Source organism: Vigna angularis, chromosome 4, assembly GCF_016808095.1.
Source record: "Vigna angularis cultivar LongXiaoDou No.4 chromosome 4, ASM1680809v1, whole genome shotgun sequence".
Lineage (NCBI taxonomy): Eukaryota > Viridiplantae > Streptophyta > Magnoliopsida > Fabales > Fabaceae > Vigna > Vigna angularis.
Window position 1 is genome coordinate 20,499,015 of NC_068973.1, and position 24,745 is coordinate 20,523,759.

The 24,745-nt window shown below is 37.3% G+C and overlaps 1 protein-coding gene across 1 annotated transcript; it reads right to left on the reverse strand.

Annotated features, from left to right (window-relative positions):
• Window positions 1-757: 757 nt before the first annotated feature.
• On the reverse strand, window positions 758-23,687 carry LOC108331603 (protein ACTIVITY OF BC1 COMPLEX KINASE 8, chloroplastic). The gene is made up of 21 exons (XM_017566408.2): window positions 23,064-23,687; window positions 22,842-22,977; window positions 19,323-19,489; window positions 18,003-18,123; window positions 17,809-17,909; window positions 16,942-17,040; window positions 7,361-7,471; window positions 7,188-7,267; window positions 6,986-7,055; window positions 6,644-6,717; window positions 6,461-6,530; window positions 6,273-6,361; window positions 4,613-4,737; window positions 4,011-4,091; window positions 3,872-3,932; window positions 3,718-3,772; window positions 3,539-3,637; window positions 3,337-3,426; window positions 2,446-2,505; window positions 2,242-2,369; window positions 758-1,316 (listed from the first exon to the last, which is right to left on the reverse strand). The coding sequence occupies exons 1-20, from the start codon at window positions 23,529-23,531 to the stop codon at window positions 2,253-2,255; spliced, it is 2,274 nt and encodes a 757-aa protein (XP_017421897.1). The 5' UTR covers window positions 23,532-23,687; the 3' UTR covers window positions 758-1,316; window positions 2,242-2,252.
• Window positions 23,688-24,745: the final 1,058 nt, after the last annotated feature.

The window sequence follows — 24,745 nt, forward strand, 5'->3', positions numbered from 1 at the left end:
CAACATGCGTAGTAATAATCTTGAAAGGAATGAAATTGTCCCTTTGACTGCTACGTGCATGTCTTCTGGATCCATAGAAGGTAATTTACATTTTGGGTGAGTGGGACATGAAATTGAAATTATCTTAGTTACCGACATACTTGTTGAGGTTAAGATTTATTTTATGCATAGTAATAATACGACATGCGCCTTCCCACTTGGATTCTGTTCTGTTTACAGTATGGAGAATCTGAATTTGAAAATTGTATTAATGAAGAATAGAGCAGTTCAACCCAATTACACAGGTTCCAGAGACCAGAGTCAAATGAGTTTATTTATTAGGACATGAAGGTCCTCGTTTAGAGAGAGAGAGAGAGAGAGACGAAGATAACAGAACATGCCCATGTGATATGCCATAATAAATTGCCGTCCTTTATGAAAGGTTGGAAGCCATCTACCATGTGGGATTCCTTCATATCCTTATCACTTTTATTGTTATTCAGTACATAATTTTGGCGTATTAGGTCCTCACGTCATATGCATATTGTAGATGAAAAGCACGAGCGTAGACAAAAGAAATAATTAATTTCATGCCATGGACAACACTCAGAATGCCAAATAGCAACAGCGGAAAATAAAGACCGTCAATTCAATACACTCTGCACATAATCATTACCTTGCCGTAAGCTGCTCAGATATGAAACTCGTAAATTACTTGCATAACCACCTACAAAAGCCTATCGGTTTATATGCAATTTTAATCTAACAAGCACAACGATGACACATGCAGACATTTTTCATTGAAATAAATCCATGGAAGAAAAATTTCTGGCAAACCTTCCTCTTCAACTTTTGTTGGAAGCTGCATCATACACTATAGTTATTACAACAGTCATGCTATATAGACAATAGCTAAACTTTGACAAATTTCGGTTCAATTCGGGAGTGCAATGTAACTGTGTATATGCAAATTCTTTATCATGCCTATACAAGTTACTATACGGCTATTACATGAAATTATTATTTTTATTTTGGGAGTGAGATTGGGTGTAATGACAAAAATGTGGCTCTAAGTACTTATGAAATTTCTCTACTTAATCGCACTCGCTGTTAATTAACAGGTGCTCTTCTTCCTTAAAGTACTTCCTGGTTAAGAGCCTTGTCAATTTAGGTAGAGTTACACCCCATCGCTTGCTAATTCAAATTTGTGTACTTACTGAAACTCTTTCGAAATATTGGGTATTGCTTTCTATCATCTCCCGGATCATTTCATCTTTCATGCTCTGGTTGTTGAGTTGTAACCATGAATGAACATGTGCTATTTCTCGGTCGTTAATCTGCAATGATAAGCCCAAGAAAAAAACCTATAAATAAAGGACATGGCAAAGACCTGCAGGCACATCATAGTATTACTTTAAAATAGCAAACCATCCATAGCTTTAAGTATCCTGAATACCCTATCTTGCATCTCAGTTATATATAATTAGCTCTACACATCAGTACTTTCATGTTAGCAGCATTTAAGATTAATCCCTAGCTGGGATGCTAGCATACCAGATATTTGTATGAAATCATCATAGGACATGAAATTGTATGATACCTAGGAACCCAAGTTAATTATCATATCGAACACAAGGTTTCTTATATACCAAAGAGAAAGTACGCCAACAAACCAAAAGCCCCCTAATGTGCTATGACACAGACACTACAATGCATGGAACAACAATCCTAAAACCTTGAATAAAATTAAAAGCGATATACATTAGAATTACCATTTGTTATATCATTATTAGCAATATTCAACATTCACTAAATTAATATCATTTCATTTCCCTCCAGCATGGCATAGAGAACAATAGTGTCAAAGAATTTCATAGTACCAAAATTTAATAGAAAAAGGAAAGATAGAGGATTGGGTAAAAAGTACTGTCTATAACTAGTTACATATTTTTCGTAGTTCTTTTTAAAAAAAATACCAGAATAGTACACACAAGAGATTGATCACATTAGCAAAAGACTAGCCCCACGGACTAAATACTATAGTACTTGGGTGATGCCATCATGTCACATTTGTCAGCTCTAAAAGGTTACAACGTGCATGCTTATTGTCAAAAACTGTACAGCAATTTTTGGGAAAAAACTTTAATGCCATTAAATTGGTAACTGATCTATTTCACCAACGCGTAAACCGTCTTGCATGACATCATAAATAGAACATACTACGTATAGCACTTTTTCAAGAAAAAATAAAGCAAGATTCACCATCTAGCTGCTTATGCAGTTCCTGTTATCAATCGTTCCCGTTCATCTAGCTTCTTGACCTTTACAATGCCAAAGAGCACTTGAAAAGCAAAGATTGCACAGAAGATATATGCTACAATGGCAGGCATCTGAAAAAGACAACCCGTGACTGAGTAGTGAGATCAAACCAGATAAAAAAGAGATGCAAGGTGGGGAAAATCTTACACGAATTGAATTGAGATACAAAACAGTTGCAAGATTGATTAGGCTCCCAGCAGCCACTGCCTGTTAATTGACAAAAGGGTAACATGGATGTAAGAATGTCTTTCATAGTTTCTCTTTTAATATTTAAAAATTATTCGTAAAACAGTTTTTAAAAATTGATTTTTTGATAGTAGGAATACGAAGATATGAAAGCAAAATGAAGAACATGAACAATAGAAAACAGAAATTTGAAAATGAAAGCAACTTTGAGATGTTCTTGTTTTCTAGTTTCCAATTTCTTAAACTAAAAATGAAATAAAAAATTTGAAAACAAATTTCAAAACTCTAGTAAAGACAGGTTATTTAAGAAAAGAAAAACAGAAAACAGTTTTCAAAACCAAGAAACATATAGAACCCATATCATCCCAACAGGTTTTCCAAGTGTCTCCTCCAGTAATATTATCCATCAATCCTTTAAAAGCCATGGGAGAAATACAAATATTGAGATGTTGACTACCAGTATGTTATAAGGTAGACACCATACAGTCACACCTTTGCAATATACGAAATATAACTGGAAGCATGGCGAGTTGGGCACTCAGAAATTTAGGCAAAAAAAGTATAAAGACACTGATAAATGAGTTACACTCATCTACAAGCACATATACAACTTCATTTAATATAGTACTGTATTGCCACCACATAAAAATAGCTGTTATAATTTCCAGAAGACTTAGATTTTGCAAGAGCTACCATACAACAGAGGAGCCTAGAGCTGCTTATAGTAGATATTGAGGTCCTATGTACCCACAAAGAATGACAATGTTTTACAGCAGTACAAGAAACTTTAACCAAAGGAAGAAACAAGCTAACTTTTATAGTTCAAATAAGTCACGTGTTAGCTCGACTCACATTCCCTATAGTCTTCTGGACTGCAGCAACACGTTGGAATGCCCTCTCAGATTCCAAAGTTCTAACTCGGAGCTTTAGATCACCTTGCTCCTGTGGAAAATTAAGTGTAATAAGCAGTGATTTACAATAGCAAGAGTTCAAAACAAACAACAGGTACGAATCACGTCAACTTCAATTATATTTATGAAAATCAGGGAAATACCAGTCTTTGGATAATTTCAGCAAGCTTGTCAATTCTATCAGCCTGTCTAAACAAGTTGTAAAATGCTTGAGATTGTCTATCCCATCTCTTCCTGAAGTCCTGTACGTCATAAGATATAGATATGATAGAAAGCAATCATCATATTTACTGAACTCACAGTAGAACATGTTTGTGACTACCTTCAGGACAACCTCAACCCCAGCTTCACGAAACCTCAGCAACTCAAGAGCGTAACTACATGGTCAGGACCGCTAGTTGTCAGATACATATAACATAAATTTGACAAACAAATGAAAATAATTCAAAAGTTAATAATTTTGAAGACAATATTACGGTTTGGCAATCTCAGTAATGTCAAAGCGTGGGTCAAGCCCCTTTCCAATGCCATCCAACACTGCAGAGACAAAAGTTGACTTATTGCCTTACAACCACGCACTTAGGATATTCAAATTTATGCATTAATTACATTTACCTGAGAAGGCTCTAACAACAAATGTAAATGTAGCAGGAAATCGGAATGGCTGGTCTGCTGCAATAGATAATAAATCTTCACCTGTTTAAAGCAAGACAGCTAGTATCATAATCCATCCCTTTTTCAAAGTAAACAAGCCATAAGGTGACGGGATGCATAATGTTATTAAATTAATGGACAATAGTATTCAATAATTTTAAGTACTACATGTTTGGATGAATAATTCTTTTATTGAGGCAAATGAAAGCCAAACTTGAAAAACAAAATCATTATAACCAATAAGGAAAAACCAACCAAATTTAAAATAAATAAATGATAAAAATGCATATATAAAACCAAAGTATAAGCAATTCAGTATGGACTCTTCAATTTTCACCTACTCGTATGCTACTTAATAAAATTTAATAATCCTCAAGTATGATTGATCCAACAGTCATAAAGTTTTAATTGTAATTAAAATCATTGTAGCTGGGTAGGAGATAGCCCGCATATTATATATTCTGACCAAACTAATTTTTTTATCTTCACATACTGCAATACTTTTAAGCACATTTATATAGCCTAAACTTAAAATATGTATTCAGTTACATCAGGTGCATTACCAATAGCAGCCAGACGTTGTTTCTTCTTCTTAATTTTTTCCTCCTTGCTTAATGGTTTTTTGAATCCAAGTTCAGTTGTTGCTTCTTCTCTCTCACGCCTTTGTGCAGCCAGGCGCTCTTCAAAACTGTAGAAGAGAATTAATTCAAGGTTAAACATAAGTAATCAGTACCCTAAGCTGTTCTTGAGCTAAAAAATTGCTAGGAGTCAAGAGTAAGGCTAGCAGATTGGGCTGGTTGTCCAATTGATCGAAGATCTACTACAGGATATTGTGTTTTACTTGGAGGAAACATGGTATCTTGGAAAAGTAAGAAACAACAAGTTGTTGCTCGATCTAGTATTGAAGTTGAATACCGATCTATGGCTTTAACTACATGGGAACTTGTGTGGATCAAAAAACTTCTTCAAGAATTGAAATTTTGTAAAAATGAGTCATTGAAACTGTACTGTGACAACCAAGCAGCCCTTCATATTGCCTCCAATCTAGTGTTTCATGAGAGAACAAAACACATAGAAATTAATTGTCATTTTATTAGAGAGAAGTTGTTGTCTAAGGAACTTGTTACTAAGTTTGTCAACTCTAATGAACAACTCGGACACATTCTGACCAAATCTCTAAGGGGCCCTAGAATTCAATTTATATGTTCCAAGCTTGGTGCATATGATCTATATGCTCCAGCTTGAAGGAGAGTATTGAAATGTAATGTATTTTCTAGTGGGCTTTTTAGAGTGAACTTTTTAGGAGCCTTATGTTTTTCCTATGTTGATCTACTATCCTTTAAATAGGGTAGTATGTGTATTAGGGTTAAGTGAACAGTACTAATAAAAATTTCAGTTTCTCTCCCAACTCTTTAAGTGTGGTCATGATGTCCTTAGCCAAGGAACCACATTTCAATATATGCATCCCACAATAGATAATTTTGTCCACTTAGCTTCTCGAAAGTAATGGAGGGGCTTCGAGAGAATAAATAGCATTTCTAGTATCCATTGTTGACCAAGACGAAAATAGTAAGGAACCAATGAGGAGGAGCAAAAACAACAAGGAAAAACAAGAGCCCTAGGGTGACTTCCACAAGGATGACTTTAGACCACATCGGAACAAAGCTTTGAAGGCCAAAACCGAGATAGCAAGGTCCAGCGAGACGGGCAACAAGTGCACCACAAAGTTTCAGTGAGTGGAAGGCGGCGCATGGACGTCACATGCCTTGTAACGACGAACTTAGGTTGAGTGCTTGGCAGCACGTCGATGAAAATTAGCCTCAGGCACCGGTGAGGTTAGTTGTCACTCAGAGAGGCACTCTAGATCTAGTGGTCGCCGACGAAAACTGTGGTGGCTAGTGATGGTAGCCAGCGGCGGCAGACAGTGAATGGCGGTGAAAACTATGTCGAAGATGATGGAGATAGGCAGAGCGGAATCGACCCGCTCTGATAACAACTTAAGATTAAAAACAAAGAAATATATTTTGGAGGGCTTGAGAGATCCCTCTCAATCTTCTATTTATAATGAAAAACTTATACAAGAGTACATGGAAGATTAAGGAACTGTACTAGATACCTAGGTGCAAAACTAGTTACGACTATAGGTTCAGTTAATAGTACACTACACCCTACTTAGGCTTAATTAATTATTCAAACACCCCTCCTAAATTAGTCTATGAATACCTGTTAAGGAAAAATTGTGCTGTTCTTCTAACAGCAGTCATATCTCCGGTAGGGACAAGAACTCCCATTTGAATCATTGCTTGTAGAACCTAATATACCAGAACACAAGCTTCATTTGGTAAGTATTTGAGTATATAATGTGATATGGTCTGGTATTCATGTAGGCACCGATCGTGAAAAGAATTTACCTTGTCTGGATCTTTCTCATAAACCCCATAAAATGTTTCAAGCAAACCTTCTCGAATATTTGGACTGATACTGTAAGGCACAATACCAGACATATTTGTAAAGGAAAACCATCTCACAAAGCTTTAAGTATGTGCTGCTGGTGACTTTATAAATAAAATAGCCACAAAAGACAAAGAACGTACCTCCCCATCATTCCAAAATCATAGAAGATCAATCTTCCACCATTGACATCATCAACTGCAATATTTCCAGGATGCTGCAAGGAATATGTAAACATCTATTGGTTACACACAAAAATCATCTGAGAGGAATACAACGGGACCATCTGAGAGATATGAATATTAATTGTAAAACAGGTAGCACCAATCTCATTTCTCTGCAAATAGATGCTAACGTTGCAGAATAAGAACAAGAGCAAAGACAGTTAACCATTTGGCTTTACAATACAATTTACCAGACAGTCAATCCATATATAACATAACATACAGAGATTTATGTTAACAATTCTAAAAATAAAAACTCACGGGGTCGGCATGGAAGAAACCATGTGATAAAATTTGTTCCAAGTATGACTCAACGGCATATCTTCCTATCCTGTAGAACATAACAAATAATAATTTGAATCAAGTTAGGTGCCATCCCCAACAGAGATGCACAAAAGTAAAATATAACAATCTAACAGGTTCATAGTGATTTTGCCAGCATATAAATAAAGATTCTACTAAACTTTTGCGGTCAACACCCAATTGATCTAAAGCTTGTATTTTGTTTATTTTAATTCCTGGAACATATTCCATTGTCAGAATCTGCATTGGGAACATAGATTACGGATAAGTAAGTTATCAGACCTAAAATGGGAAAGGTGTATTACAACATCACAAGAGAAATGAAGGTTAAACCTGTGGTGTTGTATAATCCCAGTATATTGTAGGAACTTTCACATAATCCATGTTCTTAAAGTTACTAGCAAACAATTCTGCATTAGCAGCCTCCTTTGTGTAATCAATCTCCTGAAAAATTATGAATTCATGTTGCAGTAACAGGGTCAGAGAATGCAATTTGCTGAGAACCATGCATACATCATACCAAAACAAGAACAGACCGGCAACTCAAGTGACTGGAATGACCACTCTAATGTATGATCTAAGTTCAGGTTTGTATTATTTAGATGGATTTTTTAGTTCTTACCCCAAGTTTTTTTCATACGTAAACAATCTATGATGATGCAAAACTATGATCTAACTTCTGGTAAACATGCAAGTATTCAATTCTCTAAAACTTCTTTGTCTTCCCAATCTTCGCATCAATGACATCAACTAGAATGTAGCACAGTAACGCTATTACTGTTTGAAATATTGAAAACATCTAATGAAATATGAAATCTGGGACAACAAGAAGTATGCCTCTTTTTTAAAGACTACAACTGCAGGTCACTGATTTTGTTGCTGGGTGTTTAGTATGTCAACAGCATAAATATTTAGCATCTTCTCCTCAAGGGTTGTTACAGCCTTTGCCCATACCTCATGCTGTTTGGGAAGAAGTGAGTATGAACTTTATAGTCAAACTGCCCAAGTCCCAGGGGTATGATGTTGTGCTGGTGGTAGTGGACTGCTTGAGTAAATATGGTCATTTCTTACCTCTGAAGCATCCTTATTCAGCACGCACCATAGCATAAGTGTTTGTTAGGGAGATAGTCCAATTACATGGGATTCTAGTTTCCATTGTTAGTGACAGGGACCCATTGTTTGTAAGTGTTTTCTGGAAGGAGCTTTTCAAAATGCAGGGAACACAGCTGAAGATGAGTACTACCTATCACCCTGAATCAGATGGGCAAACTGAAGTTTTAAACAGGATCTTGGAAGGCTACCTGAGGTGTTTTTGCGAAGAGTGATTCCATGTGTCTCAACTGTAGAAGGCAGTGGGTGCGATGCGAAGAGTGCGGAGAACGAGCTGCCAATAGAACTGTAGGTAGAGGGGCCAACTTTTTGGCCAATCAGAAGGCAGACACAGCAGGGGGGAGAAGTGGTGCAACAGATATTGGTTGAATGGCAGGATGGAGGAAGAGATGTAGCGACTTGGGAAGATGTCCTAACTATCAAAGACCAATACCCAGACTTCAACCTTGAGGACAAGGTTGATGATCAGGCGGTGGGTAATGTCAGGGAGTGGAGAGTTTATGAGAGGAGGAGGAAGAGTTAATGTCCTAACTGTTTTAGCAGTTAGGAGAGCGGGAAGTTAGGAATTGTATAAATAGAGTTTTGTACTTTATTTTAGAGAGCTTTTGACATTAGTTTTGTATAGACAGGAACATTTGTCCTATGGAGGGGGATTAGGCTCCCGCATATTGATTGTACAGTGAACTCTGTTACATTAAATACAGAAAACCATTCTTTTACAGTTCAATTTCTTGTTGTGAGTGTGAGTGGTTGTCTTAGTTAGGTTTCATATCCAGAAACCTAACATAATCCCTTCTGTCCAAGCACCTGAAATATAGTGATATCTTTTTGTTAAGATATTTATCCTATTTATCATCATTATATTGTGTCAAGGGTTACTTAATTTATCATGATTATATTGTGTCTAGGGCTATCCTATTTATCATGATTATATTGTGTCTAGGGTTACCCTATTTATCATGATTATATTGTGTCTAGGATTACCTTAATTATCATGTACTCTTGTATCAATTTATTCTTATAAATAGAAGATTATGAGAGAGATCAATCAAGCCCTCTAGAATTATTTTACAGTTTAATTCTCAAGTTAGTATTAGAGCGGGTCGATCCAGATCTAGTTTCTGTCTCGTAGCATCTGTCTGGTGCTACAATCCGCTGCCCGCCGCCGGCCACTACCATCGCCTGCTGGCCGCCACCATCAATCTCCAGTCATCATCCGCCGTCGTCGACAATCGTTCGACACCGCCCGCCGCCGCCAGCCACCATCACAGTTTTGTCCATCTAAACCCTTAGGGTTTTCTTGTTCCTCGTTGGTACGATTCGTCTTCTTCAAAGATGACGTCTGGCAGTACTCTTTCCTTCTCTGAAAGTCTATCAATTACCTCCGAGAAGCTAAATGGAAAAAATTATCTATCATGGTCTGCTGGTGTTGAAATGTGGTTCCTTGGCCAAGGGCATTATGACCACCTTGAGCGAGATGGAAGCCATGTGCCTACTGAAAAAGCTTATCAGTGGAAACAAGCAGATTTCCAGTTGCGTGCCCTGTTATGGCAATCAGTGGAACCCAAACTTCTTATATTTCTGAGGGCTTTCAAAACTTGTCACTCCTTTTGGAAGAAAGCTCAAAGCATTTATGCCAACGATATTCAACGTCTCTATGACACTGCAAACAAGCTTGCATCTCTTAAAATGGCAGACCATGATATGGTGTCTTTCATGGCTAAAGCCCAATCTGTTGTCTAAGAACTCAGGATGTTTTTGGAAGCGGACCCATTAGAGGATATCAAAAAGAAACTAGACAAGTTTTACATGGTGTTGATCCTTCGTGCCCTACATCCCGATTTTGATCATCTCAGAGATCAACTTCTGACCAGTCATGAGGTCCCCTCCATGGAAACATTGACCACTAGCCTTCTGCGTGTCTCAGTACCTCAAACTCAGAAAGTGCATGAACTAGTGGAACCATTTGTCATGGTTGCCACACAAAGAGGAGGAGGACGTGGCACTAGAGGAGGAGAATGAGGAGGTCGGGGACGTCCTCAATGCACATACTATAAAAGGATGGGTCACACTCAAGAGAATTGCTACTCCTTACATGGTTTCCCTTCCAAAACCGTCAATATTTCGAAGACTGAAACTTCCACTTCAAAGTTCTCTGAGGATGAATATCAAAAGTATTTAAGGTTAAAGTCTAACAGTTTGGAACAATCATCTCAATCTCCTAGTACATCAACAGCCTGCATTTCTCAATCCATGGAAGGTCAAAATTCATGGGTAATTGACTCAGGTGCTTCTGATCACATTTCTGGTAATACCTCTTTGTTCTCATCTATTTCCTTTCGAGAACAACCTCATTTCATAATGGACAGTCCACCTCCCCAAGACAATGGTGAATCTCCTACTTTAGATTCTTCTCCCTCGTCACCTCCTCCCACGACTCCTGGTGAAAATAATTCAGCATGGCCTATTGTCCTCATAAAAGGTACTCGTTCCACTCGAAACCCTCATCCCATTTATAATTTTCTTATCTATCATCGATTGTCGCCCTCCTATTTTTCTCTTTCATCCTCAGTGTCTTCTATTGTTATACCCAAGAATGTGAAAGAAGCACTTGATCATCCTGGATGGCGACAAGCTACGATTGCAGAAAAGCAGGCTCTTGACCACAGTAATACTTGAGAGAGAAAAAAGGCGGTTGGTTGTCTATGGGTGTATGCAGTTAAAGTCCGTCCTGATGGTGAAATTGATCAGCTCAAAGTTCAGCTTATTGCAAAAGGCTCAGGTTTATGGTCTTGATTATTGTGACATTTTCTCTCTTGTAGCCAAGATGACTACGATTGTAATTAGAGAAGATATCATTAGAATCTTCCTAATTAGAGAAAATAGATATATAATCTTTTATTTTATTTTGTTTACCTAGTTTTCCTATTTCCCTTTTTAGGAGAATTAGATTATTACAAATAGAGGAAACAAGAATGTATTTTTTATGATTGAGAATAATACAAATAGTCCTATTTTCAACTTGGTATCAGAGCTCCCGATCTTGAGGCTCTGTTCCGTTGCATAGTCGTGCTGCCGCTGTCCGACCGTCGTTGCTGCTGTCGTCGCCGGGTTTGGTCGTTGATAGGGTAGAAAGGTGCACCCAACACCGGCGACCACAACACGTCGTCATGCGCTGCCACCGGTGTCGGCGCATGTAGCCCACGCACCCACCTCCAGCAAGACCCACTCATCGCCACCGCCATAGACAGGGTCGCCGGAGCCTCCTTAGTCTGTTCCTAGGGTCGGCGACGACCTGTTTGGCCTATATTTGAGTAGATCTAAGTTTGAAGTTTTGCTCCTTTTCTCGGTGTGACCCACATGCCATCGTCGTCTCGGAAAAGGTCACCGGAGACTCCTGGTTGCGTTTTGGAATGTCTGAAGTAAAAATTATTCCTTTAGGGGTATCTAATGACCTACCAAATATAGGGGTTACTTGTCGGTTGGATGGTCAAAATTTCTTATAATGGAGCCAATTTATTCGAAGGGTTCTCAGGGGTCATTCGAAACTTGATCACATAGATGGAGGAGGACCAGGACCAGAAGACACTCATTTTTCAGTTTGAGACAATGAAGATTCATTAATTATAACTTGGATGTGGCAATCCATGATTCCTAAGATAAGTAGAAATTATATGTTTCATTCTTCTGTAAAAGAAATATGGGATGATTTACAAAGTACTTTTTCATTAAAAAAGGATCTTGCTGCTTACTATGACTGTTAGGTTCCTGAGTATGAAACCTAACGATGACAACTCACTCACACAATCACAACAAGAAAACAATTGGAAAAGAATGAATTATCTGTTTTCTCATCAACAGAAGTAGCGTACAATCAGTATCTGGGAGCATAACCTCCCTCCATCTTACGGAAGCCTAACCCACCTCACAAGGTCCAAGACCTGTCTATACGAAAGAAAATGACTAGCTCCACAGAATTACCAAAAGGCTTATTTATACTCTCTCTCTCCCCCTAACAGCGTAACAAACTTTCCCGCTCTTTACTTCTATCCTAAACCCATTACCCATTATACCCTGCCACCCCATATCCTAACAATGACATTGAAAACAGGACATTTAATACAAAACAGGGCTCTCTTTCCGTATCAGAATATCACGGAATCTTGAATGGTCTTTGGATGGAATTCGATCAGAACAAAATAATAAAGATGTGTAAAACAGATGCTGCCACACTTGCTGAATTCATTGAAAAGGGAAGAATTTTTAAATTTCTCCATGGCCTGAATCAGGAGTACGACCCAATCCGAGTACAGATTTTTGGAAGAGAAAAATTACCATCGCTTTTGTTAGATATATTATATCTTTTATCTTTTAGTTAGTTTATTATTATTTCTCATTTGTATTTTGGGCTTAGCCCATATTTCTTCTATTATAAATAGAGAACCCTGTGTGTGTATTTTACACAAGGAAGATTAATCTAAATATAGTTTTTCATTATATTCAACAAGGTATCAGAGCAAGTTCTCTGATCCTCTTCTAGTGGTCTCTGCTGTCTGCCGGCGGCCGGTCGCCATGGCCGCCGGCAGCCCCTAAAACCTTAGTGGGCAGTCCATTTTTCTTCTTAAATCTCTGCCACAGTCAGCACCAGTCCAGACCCAGTGTGCCACTGCTGTCGCCGCCACTTTCCGCTGCTGTCACTGCTAACTCCGGCCACCGTCGCCGCCGCTGCCGCCGCCGGCCACTGTCACAGATTCGACTGGTGACCTGCGGATCTGGACCGTCTCTTCGAGCGACGGCCAACCACGCCGGTTTCGAGAGCCACCTCTCAGTCACGCGCCGCCACGCAGCGCTTCTTTCCGGCCAGTCCGCCGCCGCCTTGTCGCCGGCCACCGTCACAGTTCCGTCCGGCGACCACTGGATCTGGTTCGCGTCTTCACGCGACGACCAACCCCACCGGTGCCGGCGTCTGACTCTTTCCCACGCTCCGCCACGCGCCGCTTCTTCTCCGTCAAATCTCGGGTGTGTGCTTGTCCCGCGCCGTTTGCCGCTGTCCCGCGCCGTTTGCCGCTGTCCAGGCACCGTATGCTTCCAACCACTGTAGGTCCCCCATCACCTCGTCAATTAGTGATGGCATTCCCTGTAGTTTTGTCGCTTCCAGCCACTACAGGCCCCATCAGTCAATGATGGCAATTTAGTCCCTACAGTTTTATAGCAGTCAACCGCCGCTACAGTCGCTACCGCCTTAGACAGACGCAACTGCGTCAGTTCTTCTTGGGCTAGAGTTTAGCCCGATCTTCTTGAGATACACGGCTAAGTATCACCACTTGGGAGTTGTCCAGCAAAGAATTTTGGACCTCCAACATATCTTTAGATCTTTGATGTCTTTGTTTCAGCATTGTAGCTTAATATTTTGTTTTGTTTTAGTGGTCCAACAACTGTGATATTCCACATTTCCACCCTTCACACTAAGGGGGAGTACGTTTCCAAGACAATGCAAGTCACATATATATGGGTGTAGTCCCTGCAGTGTTGTAGATTTCAGCTACTACTGTTGATCCCGTCACCCATCCATCATTGATGAGGATTTAGTGTAGTCCCTGCAGTTTTGTAGCTCTTAGCTTTCAGCTACCACTGTTGATCCCGTCACTCTTCCATCATTGATTGGGAATCAGTCCTTGCAGTTTATCATTGTCCACACGGCTCTCCTTCATCCACTTTTGAAGTTGAAGTTTCACAAGCTGCTGTTAGTCCATCTATGTTTGCCTCACACTCTTGAAGACAAATCATCTAGTTCAACACTGAGTTCATCTATTTCAAGCTTAGTTCATACAATTTGTATGCTCCAGCTTGAGGGAGAGTGTTAGATATATTATATCTTTTATCTTTTAGTTAGTTTATTATTATTTCTCATTTGTATTTTGGGCTTAGCCCATATTTCTTCTATTATAAATAGAGAACCCTGTGTGTGTATTTTACACAAGGAAGATTAATCTAAATATAGTTTTTCATTATATTAAACACCTTTCATAAGTTTTTTTTATAGTAAGAGGAGAAGAAACTCACAAAATTGGAAGTGAAGAGAGTGGTCCTGTAGAGAAGGCCTAATTTCAGAGATTGGTAGGAAAATTGATTTATCTATCACACACAAGGCCAGACATTGCTTATGCAGTTAGTGTAGTGAGCCAATTTATGCATGATCCAAGAGAGAGACACATGCAAGTAGTTGACAAAATTCTCAAATACTTGAAGTCAAGTCCATGAAAGGGGCTATTATTCAAAAGGGAAGACACATTGACTATGAAGATATATACTGATGTTGATTATGCAGGTTCTATTATTACAGAATATCTACTTCTAGGTATTGTTTGTTTCTTGGAGATAGTTTGGTAACATGGAGAAGCAAAAAGCAAGATAGAGTATCCCGTTCTAGTGGAGAAGCTGAATTTCAAGCTCTTGCTCAAGGAATGTATGAAGGACTCTGGATGAAAATCATTTTGGATGATCTTAAAGTCAAAGTGGAGAACCCGGTGCAACTACACTGTGACAATAAGTCTACCATGAGCATAGCCCATAATCCAGTACAGCATGACATAACCAAACACATTGAGATTGACAGACATTTCATCAAAGATAATCTTGACAGAGGCTTTGTGATTACAACTCATGTTTCAACATAACTTCAAATAGCAGATATTTTTACAAAAGGGCTTCCTCCGGGTAGATTTCAAGATCTTGTAGGCAAGTTGGGAATGATTGATATTCATTTACCAACTTAAGGGGGAGTGTTGTAATTAGAGAAGATATCTTTAGAATCTTCCTAATTAGACAAAATAGATATATAATCTTCTATTTTATTTTGTTTACCTAGTTTTCCTATTTCCCTTTTTAGGAGAATTAGATTATTACAAATAGAGGATATGAGAATGTATTTTTTATGATTGAGAATAATACAATCAGTCCTATTTTTAACTACTACTATTCGCATATGCTTTGCCATGGCAGCCATTCGTCACTGGCCACTTCATCAATTGGATATCAAGAATGCCTTCCTACATGGTGATCTTGAGGAAGAAGTTTATATGGAGCAACCTCCTGGGTTTGTTGCTTAGAGGGAGTCTGGTATGGTATGCAAACTGCATCGATCTCTATATGGCCTCAAGCAATCACCATGTGCTTGGTTTGGAAAGTTTAACTCCTCTGTTCAAAAATTTGGGCTAAAACGCAGTGAAGCAGACCATTCGGTTTTTTACTGTCATTCTTCTCTTGGGAAATGTGTTTACTTAATAGTATATGTTAATGATATTGTCATTACAGGAAATGATGTTGGAATATCTCAACTAAAAGAGTACTTGTGTAGACATTTTCAAACAAAGGATCTTAGAAGTCTCAAATACTTTTTACGCATTGAAGTAGCGCAATCACAAGATGGAATTGTAATCTCCCAAAGGAAGTATGCTCTTGATATATTACATGAAATAGGCATGATTGATTGCAGACTGGTAGACAGTTCCATGGACCCAAACCAGAAATTAAGGACAGAAGAAGGTGAATTATTCTCCAATGCAGAGAGGTATACGAGGCTGGTTGGAAAATTGATTTATCTCACTATTACAAGGCCAGATCTATCCTTTGCAGTTGGAGTGGTTATCAGTTCATGCAGGCTCCATGTGTTGACCATTGGAATGCTCTCATTCGCATTCTAAGGTATGCCAAAAAGGCTCCCGGGCAAGGATTGTTATATGAAGATAAAAGAAGCATTCAGGTCTCTGGGTATTGCGATGCAGATTGGACAGGTTCGCCTATTGATAGACGGTCTACTACAGGATAGTGTTTTTTTTCTGGGAGGAAACATTATTTCATGGAAAAGTAAGAAACAGAATGTAGTAGCTCGATCAACAGTTGAAGCCAAGTATAGGGCAATGGTGTCACTAACATGTGAACTTATATGGGTGAAACAATTCCTTCAAGAGCTTAAATTTTGTGACATCCATACTATGAAGACGTATTGCGACAATCAAGCTGCTCTCCACATTGCATCAAATCCAGTATTTCACGAGAGGACTAAACATATAGAAATTAATTGTCATTTTGTTCGTGAAAAGTTGTTGACTAAAGAAATATGTACTGAGTTTATGGGGTCAAACGATCAACTCGCAGATGTATTGACCAAGTCATTAAGGGGTCCTCGAATTGAGTTTATTTATTCCAAGCTTGGTACATACAATTTGTATGCTCCAGCTTGAGGGGGAGTGTTAGGATATTTATCCTATTTATCATCATTATATTGTGTCAAGGGTTAGCCTATTTATCATGATTATATTGTGTTTAGGGTTACCCTATTTATCATGATTATATTGTGTCTAGGGTTACCCTATTTATCATTATTATATTGTGTCTAGGATTACCCTAATTATCATGTACTCTTGTATCAATTTATTCTTATAAATAGAAGATTATGAGAGGGATCAATCAAGCCCTCTAGAATTATTTTACAGTTTAATTCTCAAGTCTTTTGTCTCTGTCAACTTACACCCTGCAAAACTCTAGATCTTTGTTATGAAAACCTCCCATGAATCAGAGGAACTTCTTCAGTTTTCTCACATGCAAAATTCCACAGAGCATAACACTTACAAGCCTCGGCCAAATCTCAATTTCTAAAAAAGAAGTGTTTCTCTACAAAATTATTATTGGACCTCACTTTCTAACAGTATTAGACCGAGATAATGGAGAGCTAGACAAATTACTTATTTCAGTTCAGTAAACTCAAGTAAACATAAGAAAGAAGCAATTCCAGAAATCATCACCTCATATAAGACAGAGGCACACTCATCATAAATAGCAACCCAATCCCTCTTTGCACCATCTGATTTTGGATCAAGCTTTTGAAGATATTCAGCAATAACCTGGGGTTAAAGAAAAGATATCGGTACCAGTGTTCCATATGCAGTAGTAAAAACTAACGCAGATAGAAGTGCTGCTACCAGCAACTTCCATAAAGTATAGGGAAAATTGCACCTACCTCCCTTATGTTTCTAATAAAATGACACCCACACTTCTTATAACTTTTAAATAGACTTCTAAATGACACTCACCTCCATGTTTTCAATAGTGACACTCACCTCTCTTATGACACTAACCTCCCTTATCTTATTTATATTTTTTTTGTTTATAAATTCTTTAATTTTATATTCTAGATCTTTTGTTTTTAATTTCATAATTTTTCATTTAACTTAGTCGTATGGTACTTTTAAAAATATAAGGGAAATGAGTGTCAGGTACTAAATACAAAAGGAAGGTGAATGATTGTCTCTTTAAAAACTAAAGGGCAAGTGAATGTTATGTTATTAAAACATAAAAGGGATGAATGTTTATTTTAAAACTAGAGGAGATGTAAGTGTCACTAAGAATAACCTCAGAATAGGTAAGTGAAATTTTCCCTAAAGAATACAAATAATATATGTTCATATACATGCAAACAAGAAAGTCACTATGCAAGGAAAAGGGTGAAAATTAATATAGTAGAAATTTTTAAGAGGACTTGGTACTTTTGAAGTGTTAAAAATTATTAGAGGATAAATTTGAGAGGAAATAACAGAATTATCAAAAAGTAAAATCAGATTTTCAAAAAACACCATAAGCATAACAGGAAAGCCTTATGCTATCACACTGACCCTCAAGTTTTTAAGATCAATATCAAAAAGATCCTTGAGACCAGGCCTTTGCACTTTAATAACAACCTCCTGTCCCTTTAATCTTGCACGATGAACCTGACCTGTATTAGAAAAAATAGAAGCTGCCTATTCCCATCTTCTCATCAAATATGATACATTAAATACAAGGATGGATAAAGTAAAACATTGATTACCAAGACTTGCAGCAGCTATTGGTTCATAGTCAAACTGATCAAATATATCACCTATAGGAGATCCAAGCTCGTCTTCAACAATAGCTACAGAGGTCTCTGAAGGGAATGGAGGAACTTGATCCTGAACCCAAAATACAAAGTGACTAAGGCACCAAAAATGCAACCCTCCCTAATTTGTTTCTATTTAATTGTATGCTTTTTTTACAAGTAGATTTATGTCAAGATCCTCTTGTCATCAGATTCAGAACTCAAAGGGAAACATTTTCAACAGTTCTTTTATCACTTGCTGCCAAAGTACATGAGCAAGATGCAAATCTTGGACCACAAGAATACAAGAATACAAACAAACCATTCAAACTTATTATCACTTGCTGCCAAAGTACATGAGCAAGATGCAAATCTTGGACCACAAGAATACAAGAATACAAACAAACCATTCAATCTTATTATAACAAGAAATTTGTTTCTCATATAATAAATTACATCAAAATGTGTCTAGGTCATTTGTCATTCCGTTTATGGACATAGGTTGTGTAGGGACAACTTACGATAAGAAATGAAAATGTATTTTTGCATAATAAAGTTTAGATGTAACTTCAATCTAAAATTACTCTTGACTAGATTGAAAGTTCATTACAAGATTTACAAAATTAAAACATTAAACTTCCTTAAGTTTAGTGGCTAGCACTAATTACATTTACATCCTTCTTGATTAAAAAATTGCACTGACTTACCTTACTATATATCAATGTCTTGCTTGTTCATGCACATGTTTTATTATAAAAAATTAAAATATTTCCCCCATTTTATGTACAAGTCATAATATAGTATCTTTCTTGATTGAAAAATTACACCAACCTCCTCCTTTATTTTATATTAAAGTCTTGCTTACCCATTTTCTAAAGTACACATATTTCCCCGTTTTTATAAATAAATTATATCACAGTATCTTTAAAAATAACAAAAGCAAGGGATGTGCAATGGAGGGAGGTATAATTTTTCAATCAGAAAAAGTGTAAGTGTAATTTTTAACCTTAAGGGAGGTCACTATAATCACCCCCAACTTTATTGATCTCTTATACTTTGTGAGACACAAAAAGAAACGATAGTAGAATAAGGAACAATCAACAGAATGCTCAAATACAATTAGAAAGCCACGTCCCTTGCATACAGAAACAAGTGGAAGAAAACTCTATATGTGACACTTTTAGTCTTTCATCTTGTTTTTAAACGATAAATATGACTGGTAACAAAAATTAATTCAAAGATCTCAATGCAGGGAAATAATCTCATAAAATTATGTTCAACACTCTAATTAACCTGAAGTTCGGACAACTGGTCAACATATTCTTGAGGAAGAATGTCCACTCTCGTAGAGAACTGCTGGCCAATTTTGATGAATGTAGGACCTAATCTCAGGATGCTTTCCTTCAGCCATTTAGCAAGGGCCTTCCGCCTTAAGGTTTGTTTTTCCTCAGTCATTCCTCCTGCAAATAATAACTTCAGATCAAATGAAAACAGAAACTGATATCCAACAAATTCAACACAGAAACACTACATAGATTAACAGATCTTTTGGTTGTAGTTAGGAGTAGGTCATTAAACACGTGTTGATCATAAATACCATAAAATAACATTGTAAAGACCAATAACAAAAGATGGCTTTTCAAGGGTTGCCTTAATTGTGACAATCTCTAGCTCCTTTAGCTCTTATGAAGCTTGAGCAATCCTCACCTTATAACCCAACTTTATGGGTTCCGTTATGACTTAAACCCAAATTATAAAATGGTATAAAAGCCTATATTAAATTTGTATCTAGGTTAAATGTATGTACACGCAAGGTTGTTAAACTCGAAAGTTTACGTAAACTCGTAAAAGTCCGATAAACTCGACTCGTAAACTCAAATCATAAACTCGTAAGAGTTTACTTTACATGAAAAAAATTATATAAATAATATTCTAATTCAAATAAATCCACAAAATTATATAACTTCAAATAAATAAAATCATAATATTATTGTTCATATAAATATTATAAAACATAAATTAAAACATAAATTGAAATATAAATTGAAATGTAAAAAAAGTGTAATCCTTAGATCCTCTAATAATGAATTTGATGCGGTTCCAAAATAATATATGTTTTTTCACTACAAGACATAAAAACCAAGCAGTGTAGTATAGGGCTTTCTCTAGAACTTAAACACAGCAACATTTTACTTAACAAAGGCACACAAACAACCAAACAGTGTAGAGACCACTTTGAAAACAGTGTAGAGCTGAACTTAAAAACATAAGAATTGTGAGATGATAACCTGTTAGGAGGTTGAGAGTGTATGAAAGAAGAAAGAAACATTAGTTAGCCTAACTGCCTTGGCAGTTAGGAAAGGCGGGAAGGGGTTGTATAAATAAGCATTGTATTTTGGTTAGAGGGGACTTTTGGAGAATTTTAGTATGACAGGAATTCTTTAGTCCTGTAAGGAGGGAGGTTAAGCTCTCATCATTCGTGTACTTTATATTCTTTACTGTTGATAATACAAAGAGAGGTTATACAACGTTCTGGGGAGTCAATTTGGGTGTGTCAGTGTTAGTTTCTATAGGTTTCTTTATCAGAAACCTATCATAACCACTGCTGAGTGCGAAGCAGAGGCACACGAAGGAGGCATGCGACCACCACTGACAGGGAGATGGTGGGCAACGACAAGCGAGGCGCTCGCGACGGCGAATAAGCACACTCGCCACAGCTCGAGCTAGGGTGCAAGTGAGACTGCAAGAAGGAACAAAGAAGATGAATTGCAAGAACGTGAGCAGCACATGGTGAATTGCAAGAGAGGAACGAAGAAGATGAGCTTCATCACTGACCCTAAATTAGAAAACCTATTCTAGTGTGCCAAAAACGACCTCGTTTTACATTTTAAAAATTTCTTTACAAGCTCGCCAAATCGGAAGCAACCTCGTGATTTCAAGCGAGTCTACCGAGTCCACCAACGAGCCTACCGATTTTACACCATTTTCGAGTTTGCTTCCGAGTTAACTCGGAAACACTGACTAAAGTCGTAAACTCGACCGAGTTAACTCGTGAGTTTGATAACCATGTGTACACATGAACTAGATATTCAATCCGAAACACGCGCTTGTTCTTATTGAATCACCCATGCTTCAATGTTCAATCTTGGATGTGAAGAGGTGTGTTGAGATCTCACACTCATAAGAGATATGAAAGTTAACGTATTCCTTATAAGGTTTAGGCAATTCTCACCTTACGACTTGATTTTGGGAGTTATGTCAGGCCTTAAATCCAAATTTTAAGTTGTATTAGAGTTTATCCTTGATCCATTGTTAGCCCACCTATATTACCATGATTCAAGCTCATAGCCCAATGCATGAGGTGCGTTGAAAAATTTTCCTTGCCAATCACCCCTAGTTCAACTTAGTTGCAGCCTCTTTGAACCCCTTTGATTGTGTTGGGTATGAGAAGGGATGATCAGTCCCACAAAAACTAAGATATATGGCCAATGTAGTATTTTCAAAGCTTGGGCAACACTCACAATATAAGTCACTTTTGTAGGATTTAGGCCTTAAACTCAAATGATAAAATATCAAAGCCTATCATAAATCAATTATTGGTCACTCATATTTGCCAATGCTCGATATGTCATGACCCACATTTGTCCTTGATCTAGATGTCCAATCTTGGGTGTAAGGGACTGTGTTGCGATCTCACATTGACCAAAGATGTTCCTAATGTATTATTTTCTCGCTAGGCTTAGGTAATTCTCACCTTATAAACTAGTTTAGTAGAATTGAATTAGGCCCTGACTCCAAATTCTAAGATATATCAAAGTTATCTTAGATTCGTTGTTAGGCTACCACATTAATACACTTGAAGCCATGGGCATGAAGGGATTTTCAGAAAGTCTCTAATGAAGTTCTTAAAAAGCTTGACAATCCTCGCCTTATAAGAAGTTTATAAATGGTTGAATTCGACCCTAGGTCCAAATTCTTAAGATGATATAAGGTCTATCCAAAATTTGTTAATGGGTCCACTATAATTTTGCACTCTAGATGGATGTTTATTCTGAAGTGTAAAGCGGACTTTTATTGGATCGTCTGCATTTGTCAGCAGTCTAAATGTCTGGTCCAACACGTGACAGGGTACATTAAGATCTCATTAAGAAGTGATATGAACAATATCTTAATACGTTGTCCTTCTAAAAATGATAATGACACTTGGTAAGATTAATGTTCAAATTGGAATTCAAGAGTTGAGAACGTATTAATCATCAACACTGCTAAAACACTAACCTACCATGACATGCACTCAAATTTCTAGACTTCGATAACCTAATTTTGCACAGAAATGTCTAAAGTAGTTGCAAAGGCATATAGACCTCACATTCAAAAAGAAAACTAAGGCGTTAGTGGTGAAAAATAATATACCAAATCACACAGACCTCACATATTCTATACTCAAGTCAGTGAATAAGTTTTCATTTATAACTGTTCCAACTGTAACATAACATGTTGACATCCCAACAAATGTGATTCATGATTGCAATCACTACTTGATTAACATAATATTAGAATGTCAGCCAGTAACGAGTCATGGTTGATTGTATCTGTCTAATAAGTAACCTAAATTCCATGAACCCGACAGATTTTTGAGCACTTCATACACAGTATTGTATGAGGAAATTTGTTTAGAGCATGACCAAAGCTCCTACAAGCTTAGTCGAATCAAGTTACACAAAAAATACAAGGCCATAACCAAAACATTGGTGATGATAAAAACAAATTCCGGTGGATCGAAATAATTTCTGAACTCTTGAGTGGACAAACCTTTGTAAGAGAACTTCTGGCTGTCCAGCCAAGCCTTAAAAACGAACGTGGCAACAAATCCCCAAATTTCCAAAGTTCTTTGTATTGTAGAGTAAGTCTTGAACCTGCTCCAACGACCCCCAGGCGCAACTGCAACCTGCGAAAAACCAAACGCCCATACTTCATTTCATTTCAACACAAAGAACCTACTCATAAGCAATCAAAATAATCAAAACGACAAACCTCGACTTGTTCGCTCCCGGTCTGTTTAAACCACGCGTCTTCTTTCCCAATCTCCTCCAACCTTTTCTTCCTCCCATCCTCGTTCAGCTTCGACGCTTCAATCTCCACCACCACCTCCGTAGCAACTCCGTTTTGATTTTCGTAACCGTACGTCACCAAGCTCCCATTACTGGCGCCGTTAGCGAATCCCTCGACGGTGCCATTGCCGCCGGCAACATCTCGATCCCTTCCATTAGCGGCAGGAACGCCGTTTCCGCTCCATTTGACATCATCCACTCGCTCAGCCAACGCTGAATCATCTCTGGAGGCGCGGATTCGCGCGGCGCGGAGAGTGACGTTGGAGGCGGCGTGGCGGGAAAAGGAATAAGCTGAGGAGGGGAGTTTGGAGAGAGAAATACGGCGTTTGTGGGTGATTTGAGGAGAGAGAAAATGGAGTTCGGGTAAATGGAGAGGAGAAGACATAGCCATGAATGGAAGTTTGTAGAGAGAGAATAGCTAAGGATTATAGTTTGAGCGTGATTTTCATGGCGTGGGGAGTGAAGAACCAATGTGACAGTGGAGAACGGAAGTAGAAGGAGACAAAGGAAGAGTGGAGTGGAACACACAGAAAGGAGGGAAAGGGGTGGAGAGGAAGGGAACACGTGGCATTATGAAAGAAAGATGAGCCATACAAATATTTATTTTTTGTTTATTTATTAATTTCTTTTATTGATGTCATGATATGAAATGAAAGTATGCATGGAGAAAAATGAGAATATTGATTTTTATGTGCTTTCAAAACAAAAATTATTAATTTATGGAATTTCACAGTTTTTTATTATCACATATTTTACTCAGTCACTTATTATTTATTATTTATTGATGGTAAGTTATTCTTAATGAGGTTCTGACGCGATGAAATAAACATAATATTATAATGTTGGGGCAAACACGCATTGGATATTAATCTTGATTAGATATTGATTTTCATAATTTATGTATTGACACTAATTAAAGGAAAAATATGTAAAAAGAAGTAAAATAAATTGATAAAATATAAAAAAATTATAATTTTTGGTTGTTTAAATTATTTGAAAATCTATAAATAATAAAATATTCAAATAATTTAACTTTTGTATTATTCTTTACACTTGATTAAATGTCATTAAATATATAAGTAATAGTTACGTTAAAATTATAAAAATAAAAAAGGATATTATTTACATATATATTTTAAAGTTTGATGATGATAAAGATTGTTGTTCACTTTTGTTGAGTTTTCATCTAATTCTAAGTTGTTGGATGCATTGGAGTTTTCATTTTCTTAGTGTCATTCATTTTGAACTTTTTGAGTAGCTTTTTGATATACTTTGTTTGATGGATGTAGATTGCGTTGTCTTCTTGTTTGATTTGTAGTCCGAGAAAGAACTTTAGCTTGTCTCCTTGGCATACTCATCTCGAACTCTTCTTGCATCATGATCGAGTAGTCTTGACATAATTTTCAATCAATAGCACCAAGATGATGTCATCAACATATATCTGAATGATGATGAAGTCTTGATTGAAAATTTTCCTAAAGAGCGTGGTATCTACGTGAACTCTTGTGAAACCATTATTTATAAGGAAGAGACTTAACCGTTCATACCAAGGATCGGGCTTGCTTTAATCCATATAATGTTTTGTTAAGTCTGAAGACGTGTGTG

What these genes read in the sequence shown, in the direction of transcription:
- LOC108331603 (XM_017566408.2), bottom strand. Translation starts at nt 23,531, where the DNA reads ATGGCTATGTCTTCTCCTCTCCATTTACCCGAACTCCATTTTCTCTCT. An exon ending in CCGGGAGCGAACAAGTCGAG is followed by an intron (nt 22,978 to 23,063) that starts GTTTGTCGTTTT and finishes GGTTTTTCGCAG; the next exon opens with GTTGCAGTTGCGCCTGGGGG. An exon ending in ACAACGTCTGGCTGCTATTG is followed by an intron (nt 4,092 to 4,612) that starts GTAATGCACCTG and finishes TGCTTTAAACAG; the next exon opens with GTGAAGATTTATTATCTATT.